The sequence below is a fragment of the Hippocampus comes genome, unplaced genomic scaffold (genome assembly GCF_001891065.2).
Source record: "Hippocampus comes isolate QL1 unplaced genomic scaffold, H_comes_QL1_v1.1 scaffold746, whole genome shotgun sequence".
Taxonomy (NCBI): Eukaryota; Metazoa; Chordata; class Actinopteri; order Syngnathiformes; family Syngnathidae; genus Hippocampus; species Hippocampus comes.
The window spans coordinates 15,886-26,178 of record NW_017805636.1 but is presented as its reverse complement, the minus strand read 5'-3'; the positions used below and the strand labels follow the sequence as shown (position 1 = coordinate 26,178).

At 45.6% G+C, this 10,293-nt stretch overlaps 1 protein-coding gene across 4 annotated transcripts in view; it reads left to right on the top strand.

The window, feature by feature from the left end:
* setd5 (SET domain containing 5) overlaps positions 1–2,818 on the top strand; it is a 48,182-nt gene extending 45,364 nt beyond the window's left edge. For all 4 annotated transcript variants that reach the window (XM_019881698.1, XM_019881697.1, XM_019881699.1 and 1 more), the window contains 2 exons: positions 1,446–1,537; positions 1,697–2,818. In XM_019881698.1, coding sequence (XP_019737257.1) covers positions 1,446–1,537; positions 1,697–2,233 — 629 coding nt within the window. In that variant the 3' untranslated portion in view covers positions 2,234–2,818. The remainder of the gene's footprint in view (positions 1–1,445; positions 1,538–1,696) is intronic.
* The last annotated feature ends 7,475 nt before the right edge of the window (positions 2,819–10,293 follow it).

Here is a 10,293-nt window from a genome sequence, read left to right as displayed (position 1 = left end):
TCACCCGCGAAACTATTTGTTGGCGGTGACGTAGGAATCCCGTCTCGCGGGGCGTCGGGCGGAGCAACGTGCGTTCCGAGGCATCGGGCGTGGCCACAAGCGTAATCGACACATGCCTCGATGCGCGCTTCGCAGATTTTCTTCCGGTTTACTCGGCGCACGCATCGGAGCCTCGGCACAGTCGGGCACATCACTATCATTGACATCTGAACAGTTGAATTGAACACTTGATAGCCGGCTAAATATTGACATACACACGCAAATGCTTCCATGTTTCTGTTGCGCATTTATGTGTGATGTGATCTGGAAATAGACAGTCACCATTGGTTTTTAACGGCCAATCACTGCTTCTCATTGTTTTTTTGGTTTGAATGCAGCCATGATAGCTATTTATAGTCCACAATCCTGTGCTAGCAGGTACTACCTGCACACACACACACACACACACACACACACACACACACACACACACACACACACACACACACTCACGTTCACATTATTTGACTAGATTTTATTGCGGAAGTCATACCCACACATTTTATCTACAATGTTTTATGCGACTTCATGAGTCAGCATTACATTGTGTATCATATTGCGTTTGTGGAATATGAGTTAAGCAGCAAAATCCAGTCGTTTTTAGCCATCTCAGGCGGCGGCCATTTTGCCACTTTCTGCCTTCTGAAAGTGACTTCACAGTTATTCGGGCCTCAAGTAACGATCACAAGGTCACCTGTTTTCTGAAACTGAGCCATGATGTTAACTCATATTCCACATACGCAATATTAAACAAAATGCCTTGTTTAGGCTGGCGGGTCTGCATTGATCATATTCTTGAACATTTTGGGCTTGACTTCCCCTCTAAAGATAGATACATTCAACTTAGATTAAGATACATATATTACAATATATCGTACAATAGAATGAACCAAAATAATACATGTAAATCGCCTGCAATGATATTTAACAGCCAGCAGGTGTCCGTATTGAGCAACAGGGTGACACAGTACTGGCACAATATTAATAGTTTGGCCAATGTGGCCCAACAATGTTTCACAACGCCTCATCCAGCCACCACTCCACTAATGTTTAGTTAATAGTGAAGTCTGTGCCTTCAATCCATAATATTAAAAAAGCCCTGAAAATATTTTTACCTGTGAAAGGTCTATCCCCATGCATTTTGTAAATAAATACTGTTGGCGTCTTCAGTCCTTCTGTGGATCATGAGTTGTCAGATCCTGGTGTTGTCCAATTCTGGTCTTTGTGACTATTTTTGTTCTGGGTCTTCCGCTTAAATCGCATTCAATAACTGTTCTCAATTCTTATCCATCAGTGTTGTTGTTCTGATGTTACCAACCATGTGACATAGACCTTGGTGAGCCAGACATTTTACATGACAGTTTGACAAAAAGATCATTGTTGTTCCTTTCTTCTCATATTTTTAGATGCAGATCAGTATGACATGCAGTCAGTGACCATTCCTTCGCCAATGAAGAGTCCACCGCACAGATACAGTCCATCTCTATTTTCACATCAGGTATGCAATAATCGTCCACATGTACTCACGCCACCTTTACACCTATACTATCCATGATAGCCCCTCAATAGTGGATGAATAGTTTATTTTAGGATTACGTCATAGTGCGTAGCCTATCACTCTGCTGCCTATTAGTGATTTTTTTGTCCTTGTGTCAAGTCATCAGACGGACACCCGCAGACCGCTAGTCCCTCGTTGCTTCAGCAAACGGCCACATCCCCCTTTGGAAGTTGCTCTAGCCCCACGTCAGGCAAGAGCTACTACTACTCCTCCTCCCACACCGGCCCATCTCAGGACCACCCTCCATCCTCCTATCCCTCGCATACCCCAGCAACCTCATCAGACTCCAAGCTGCCAGGAGACTTGCTCCACCTGCAAAGCGGCAACAGTGAGGCGGATGATCACCTCAGTTGCAGCAACCACCAAAAAGTGGGCCGTTTGAACAGGAGCAGCCTGTTGGGGTCTCCTACCCCGGGACTGTGGGCCCATGGGCCGACAAACACAGACATGAGCTTGACAGCATCCAGGGGGAATCAACAGCAGGTTTCTCGAAACCTCAAGTCAGGCAGCCCGAGCTCAAGGCTGCTGTCGGCCTCTGGACCAACAAACTTCTCACAGCAAGGGACGAGCATCAGTCAGTTCCAGCGCTCTCCACTACAGGGCCCCGGTGTACGGACACAGTCGGGAAGCTTTTAGGACCTTGTATGTACCAGCTTGTACAAATCTGTGCGGCCCACTTACAGTACGCGGGTACTTTGGCTAGGAGAACTGTACAAACCTAAGTGGAGAAAAACTGATTTACAAATTTACAAACCGTTTTGTTTTTCAGCTTCCCCCACCCCCAACAACAACATTACATTGTGCACGAAACCAGTTGGCTTTGGATGTGATCTTGCAATCAACAATTTGAATGGCGCGCTGAAAATACGAAATCATTTAACTTGAAATAGTCCCTAGTGTTTTCTTGTACTGAATTTAGCAAATGAAAATTGACAAAGTTCCACACAAATGTCTGTACAAAATGATTAAAAGCCCACCTGTCATTCTACCTTGCTCAGTTGATTACTTGAGAGGCTCACATAACAGAAAGAGTTGTTTGAAATTATTTTCGTTTTTGTGAATACGAATCTTATTTGGCAAACGGCTGCATCTCTGCTGCAGTACTGAAGTGTTGGTATGGGAAAAGGAGACTCATGTATTAACGCTGTCAGGAATAGGATTCCTGGATCGGGTCGTTCCTCATTATTATCAGCTTCGGTTGTGATAGCCCAGAAAATCATTAAAACAGACCTTTTTTTTTCTTCCATGCTTTTCCACCTTTAATCCCATTTTGTCATGGTTAATTATGAGTTGACTCGGGACTTCATTGTAGACATTTGGCGTTGTACTTCAGCCAGCTTCATACAGTGTTTATGGTGCTGCAACTGCCACCAATAAATTCAGAATTGAGCTATGTTCCTCACACATGACTTAATTCACATTGTTATTCTATCTGGTAATATACGGTGTATATATATATATATATATATATATATATATATATATATATATATTTGTTTATTTTATTTCCAAATGACATTTGTCATACATTGTGGTAGTGGAATGCAGGAATGCAGAAAACGGTGTACGTATGAGTGAATGATCCGCTCTGGGGTTTGATGCTACCGGATTTTTAAAAAAGTAATTAAAACACACACACACACACACACACACACACACATTCCCCAGTTTCTTAGATACACCTGGATATATTTAGGCATATCTAAAAAAAAAAAAAAAAAAAAAAATTGGTCGTGAATTGTGTATACGTGTAGCTATTTTTCTGACCAAACCTTGCATTCCATGCTGACACCAGGGAAAGTATTTGTGCCAGTATTTGGAAGATTGTTTAAAAACTCGATTTATTTTTGAAAAATGCTGCTATGTTCTCCTGTGAGAGCTGCTTCCCTTTCTCTAGAATGCTGTATTTTAATACTCTTTCCCCAAAAAATGGACTTTCGGAAGAGTTAATTGTCCTGACTACCACAATGGAATCTCAAGTTTCACGCTAGCCCAACTGCAGCAAGTGTCAGACATTTCCTCCTGTCAACAGAGACTCACTATTTGTTGTACCGGCGATAACTACTGCATTTGTGTGGTATACCTCAAAATGGAGGGCCCGGTCGAGTAGCAGGATCCAACTTGCTGCAAAAATACACCAATACACAAAAGGGTACTCGGGTTACATGAATGTTTTGACAGACAAATAAAAGTGATCCAAAATGAACCAGCACCTTAAAGTGATCCAATTTATAAGACCCAATACGATGATATGTATGAATATAAGTACTTGTATAGAAAGAAATGTTATATAGACTTTTATGGAAAAATATAGTACACTGAATTTATCGCATGGTATTTGTTTTTAGGGTCTGTGTGACCAGTTGGTGGGAAGTTAATCATTTGAGTCTGTTCTTGAGTTCCCTTCAAAACCAGATGCTGCGTTACTTTATTTTGTGGTTTTGTAACAATTCTTTTTGTTTTGTTTTATTTTTACATGGATCATAGTAGTAACTATTTCAGTTGTTCCCCTCCGGAAAGATTTAAGAAACAAGTGATGCTAATGCAAATGTAATGCATTTTGATAATAAAATAATCATGACGGTAATGTATTTTGGAAACCTAGTCTTGTTTCTGAGTATGTTCGCACATATCCGAGTTGACTCACACTGCCGCTGATTGCTTTCTGCTGTTGAAAGCTGAAAAATCGAGGTAACGGTACATACTGAAGCAGCCAGTGGCTCTGGATGAAGAGGAAAGTGTCCCTTTTGAGCCCCCAAGTGGCAAACCAGGAGGTATGTGGTCAGCTTGACTTCGGGATCAGGACGCTCCTGCAGTGCATAGTCCCATGAGAAGGTTTGCCATGGGACAACTCTCAAGGGCAAAGTCCTATCGTCCACTAAGCCTGTTGAATATAGATTTCAAACTGTTATCTGAAGTTTTAGCTTGGTGTCTTGAGTCTGTTCTATCTCATTGTAAATCATTCCGACCAGACTTGGTTCATTCTAAAAAGACATGTTTTCGATCAAATTGTTTTATTCTAATCCACAGGCCTCTATTAAGACGAATAACTCTCGGTCAGGGTCCTTTCGCATTTACCACTCAATGAGAGACAGGGATGTCCACCAAGTCCCCTCTTATTTGTGCTGGCTATTGAGTAGCTCGCCATCGCGCTTCGCTCAAGTCCAACTATTGCAGGATATGATGACATGGTTTGAAAGCAAATGTCTCACTTTAGGCTGATGATTTACTTGTATATGTTTCTGATTTACAAATGTCGACTCTTGCTTGCTTTCAGATTTTGGCCGGTTGTCAGGGTATGAGCTGTAGTGAGTAAAAGAAAGTTGTTTCTTATTAATGTAACTGCAAACAATTTCCCTTTTCAAAACTTTCCTTGAAGATAGCCGTGCATAGTTTTAAAAATCTTGGACCTGAAGTTACGCATAAACCAGGGGACTTATTTAAAAGCCAACTTCGCTTCTTTGATGTTGAAAATTAAAGATTTTGATCGTTGGTTCTTCCTCAAGTTGTCCTGGTGGCTCGTATTAATTGCGTCAACATAATATTCTTCTCCTCGTGTTTTCTAGCTTTTTTAATATGTCCTCCTTCAGTTGGGTAAGCTCCCTTATTTCAGACCTCGCAGGGGAAGGTTCCTACTTCCTAGACTGTCCAGGCAATATTTACAAATCGTAATGAGAGATGACTTTACCAAAATTTAGATACTATTATTGGGCATCTGCGATTGGCTGGCAACCGGTTCAGGGTGTCCCCCGCCTACTGCCTGAAGACAGCTGGAATGGGCTCCAGCACCCCCAGCGACCCTTGTGAGGATAAAGTGGTTCAGAAAATGGATGGTGGATGGATTATTGGGCATCGAATATGAGGGTCATTCCTTCCCCTTCTGACTGGTTAGTTGTGGAGACAAATTCTGCAAAGCCTGTTTCTCTCAAGTCTCCACCAAATTTACCAATTCATTCTTCAACTGCTATTTATACAAAGAATAAGGCAGAAGTTTTACTCCTTTTAAGAATTGATTCCAATTTCTGCGCTATTTTGGTTAACAAATGTAATTTCTTAATGCTCCTATTTGCAGCAAATCATATCTTTCCTCCCTCTCTGACAGACAATACATTCGTCGTCTGGTCGAATCTTAGCATTCAGACTTTTAAGATCTTATTTATAAAAATAAAAAATAAAAAACTAACAAAAAAAACCCAAACAAAAACAAAACATTTTTGCCTCCTTTCAACAACTTAGGGTTAAATTTACTCTTCCACCACAACATTTTTTCAATGCCTTCAGGTTCGCATTTTTGCTCACAGTAACGTCCCCGCTAGTAACATCGCCGCTTTCGCTCACTTGCCCGAAGATTCTGATATAAATTATTTGCTTTTGCCGATTTCTAGACTAAAAGGTTCGATTTCAATTTCAAGACCCTTTGGGAGGAAATTATCGAGGAGGCTATCCCTGATGAGCTTTGGTTGCATATTCTAACATGGGTACATAAATCCTCCAAATGTATTTCCTTTAAGAGGCTGCTATTAAAAGCACAATCTTTTCATTTCAATGGTATTTAATTCCAGCTCCGGCCTCCTTGTGTTGAGTTTGCATGTTCTCCCCGGGCCTGCGTGGGTTTTCTCCAGGTACTCCGGTTTACTCCCACATTCCAAAAACATTCATGGCAGGCTGATTGAATACTCTAAATCAGTTGTTCTTAACCTTGTTAGAGGTACCGAACCCATCCAGTTCATATGCACATTCCCCGAACCATTCATTAGTTGTCACGGTTCGGTTTCTGGTCTGACCAGCAGGTGGCATGTGCGGTCTTCGGTGCACACCTGCTGCCAATCCAGTCATCAGGGGACTCTGCATTTAAGGACTCTGCTTCAGTTCACCGGTGTCGGAGTATTGTTTATTGCCTTGCTGTTTCCATGCTCTCTGACCGCTTTTGCTATAGTCATCGTCGTGTTCACGCTTTTGATACCTTCGGTAACATTGTTCTTGTATGTATGGCTTTGTTTAGTGAATTGGCTTTTTCTTGTGTGTAGTTGTTACATTGTTTTTCGTTTGTATTCTCGGGACTAGTTTTCCTCTCTTGCCTTTTTGTGCAAGCGCTTTTTGTTATTCGTTTTTGTTTTGTTCTTCCTGGTCCTTGTTTGGACCAGCGCTTTATGTTCTACTTTGTCGGTTCGAATTTTTGTATTAAACATTTTTGTAACGGAGACCTTGTTGGAGTCTACACTTTTGGGAGCCAAACTTATTTCGGCTTGTCCTAAACCTGACAGAATACTCCGACCAACATGGATCCCGTAGACCTCAACAAGATTATGACCGCCTTGACCAGCCAGGGACAACTGGTGGGCCAGCACGGACAAGCGCTCGCGGAGCTCCGAGAGGCAGTCTCCGTGCTGGCTCATTGGCTTGATAATTTGAGTTCCCGGAGGGAAGAATCGCCATCCTCAAGATCACATCCGGTAGCCACCGAGTTACCATCTTCCCCGATCGGGGAGCGGGAGCCTAATTTCCCACACCCCCCTCGCTACAGTGGCGAACCGGGTCTCTGCAAACATTTTTTGCACCAATGCTCCCTAATTTTCGACCAGCAACCTTCTGCTTACGTGAAGGATAGTACCAGGGTGGCATTCATAATGAGTCTTTTGACTGGTCAAGCAGCGTCTTGGGCTGTGGAAATAAGCAATGCTCAACCCGGGCTTCGGTCTTCCTTCCCCGAGTTTGTCACGGAGTCAGGTGAAACAATCCGTAGCCGAATATTCCATTTCTTTTCGTATTCTAGCCGCCCGCAGTGGTTACGGTGACCGTGCCCTGTGTGGCTTATTTCGCCGCGGTTTGAATGTATCATATTTCAAGGACGAACTGGCAACCCGCGATGACAGCACCAATTTGGAGGAACTCATTCATCTGGCCCTTGTTCTGGACAACCGCATACGGGAGCGTGAGCGTGAACGCGGGGACGAACCGGGAAACGCCCGTTTTCAGCCCCGACGTGCGGGTGGTCGGCTGACTTCCCACGAGACCTGGCGACCGTCCGGACCAGAGCCTCACCCCGGTACCGGGACTGCGGACGCAGAGGGGGAGCCCATGCAACTGGGAGGCGGACGTTTGGGGCTGGAGGAAAGACAGCGCCGGATTCGGGACCAGGCCTGTTTTTACTGCGGTCAACAGGGACATCGAGTCGCCGACTATTCTTTGACCCCGACCCGCCTGGCTACCCGCACCGACAAACGTGAGTTTGCACTCCGCAATGAATTACGGGAGCCGAGGAGGGAGGAGTCCAGGTCGGGATCCTCCAAGAGATTGGAGCTGGACGGGACTCTTTATGGTCCGTCACGGGCTTTTCCCATTCGGGCTCTGGTGGACTCTGGGGCGGATGATTGTTTTATAGACCCCAAGATGGCTAACGAACTGGGTTGTCCGGTGGAGGAGTTAAATGACGTTAAGAGGGTTCACGATCTAGATGGGCGACTCCTGGCGGAGGTGAAACAGGTCACCGGCCTTTTAAAGCTACGAATATCCGGCAATCACATTGAATATAGAAAGTTTTATCTTATGCCGTCCCGATCCGTATCGTTAATCTTGGGGTTGACATGGTTAAGATCCCATAATCCTGTCATCTCTTGGGAACGTCCCGCAATTGAGAACTGGAGTCCGTTCTGTTATGCCCACTGTCTGCAGTCGGCGGCGGGTAGTAGAGGGCCGAAACGTAACGATCCACCTGAGTCCATTTGTTTGGATAAGGTTCCGGGTATCTACCATGATTTGTGTCAAGTATTTAGTAAAGACCGCGCTCAGTCCTTGCCGCCGCACCGGCCGTACGATTGCGCCATTGAGTTGCTCGCGAACGCCAGTCTACCGAGTTCACGCCTTTATCAGGTTTCCTACGCGGAACAAGAAGCGTTAAGGGAATACATAGATAGCTCTCTCTCGGCGGGCCTTATCAGGCCATCTACATCCCCTTTGGGGGCTGGGTTCTTCTTCATTGAGAAGAAAGACAAATCGTTACGACCTTGTGTCGACTATCGGGGGCTCAATGAGATCACCATCAAGAACAAATATCCACTTCCGTTGTTAGATTCGGCGTTCGCCCCCCTCCAATCTGCCACTATCTTTTCCAAACTAGATCTACGCAGTGCTTACCATCTGGTCCGCATTCGGGAGGGGGACGAATGGAAGACAGCATTCAAGACCCCTTTGGGGCATTTTGAGTATTTGGTCATGCCTTTTGGACTAACTAACGCACCCGCCGTGTTCCAGAGTCTCATTAATGACGTGTTAAGAGATTTCCTGAACGTGTTTTGTTTTGTTTACTTGGACGACATATTGATATTTTCTCGGACACTTCAAGAGCACCAACACCACGTCAGACTCGTCCTGCAGTGTCTCTTAGAGAACCGACTATTCGTCAAAGCCGAGAAGTGCGAGTTTCATGTCGAGTCTATTTCTTTCCTCGGTTTCGTTATAGAAAAGGGTCAGCTGAGAGCTGACTTCGCCAAGATTAAGGCAGTAGTACAGTGGCCTACACCCACCACTAGAAAACAGCTGCAACGTTTCTTGGGTTTCGCAAACTTCTATCGCCGGTTCATTCGAAATTACAGCCAGAGGGCCCTTCCTCTAACCCGGTTAACCTCAGTTAAGGTTCCCTTTAGGTGGGACTCAGACGCCGACAATGCGTTTTCGGAATTAAAGAAGGCCTTCACTAACCCTCCGGTTTTGCAACATCCGAACCCAGATCTGCCTTTTGTTGTAGAGGTAGACGCTTCGGATACAGGAGTGGGGGCAGTATTCAGTCCAGCCGAAGCCAACTATGACGTGGGAATTGGGGAACTCCTTGCTGTCGTTTTGGCTCTGCAGGAATGGCGGCATTGGCTCGTTCACTGTGTACACCGACCACAAGAACCTCGCATACATTCGCTCTGCCAAAAGACTAAATTCACGTCAAGCCCGGTGGGCGCTTCTCCTTACACGTTTCAACTTCACACTTACCAACTGTCCTGGCTCCAAGAACATAAGACTTGACGCTCTATCCCGTATCCATGACCCGCGGAGAGGAGCAGCGAACCACGGAGCATTCTTCCTGACCACTGCATTTTGGGGGCACTTAGGTGGGAGATCGAACGGAGGATCCAGGAGGCCCCAGGCGGAACCCAAGTCCCGGCTGGCTGTCCCGCAGGGAAGCTTTTTGTACCCCCACCTCTGCGCTCGGAGGTGTTGCAGTGGGGGCACTCGTCTAAGGTGGCTTGCCATCCTGGGGTGACCCGGACCTTTCAGCTCATCTCTCAGCGGTTTTGGTGGCAGGAGCTGCGGAAGGATCTTCGGGATTTTGTCAAGGGCTGCTCCACCTGCGCCTGCAGTAAGGCTTCTCACCAGCCTCCGGCGGGGTTACTTCAACCCCTACCAGTTCCACCTCGACCCTGGTCCCACATATCCATGGACTTTGTCACTGGCCTTCCTCCTTCCCGAGGAAAGACTGTCATACTCACCATTGTGGACCGCTTCTCGAAGTCCGCTCACTTTGTTCCGTTGTCCAAGTTGCCGTCAGCCCTGGAGACCGTGGACCTCCTCATCAGCCATGTCTTCCATGGGATCCCGGTGGACATTGTGTCTGACCGGGGTCCCCAATTTGTTTCGAGAGTGTGGAAGTGGTTCTGTCGTGCCATGGGAGCCACAGCCAGTCTGTCGTCGGGTTACCATCCGCCGTC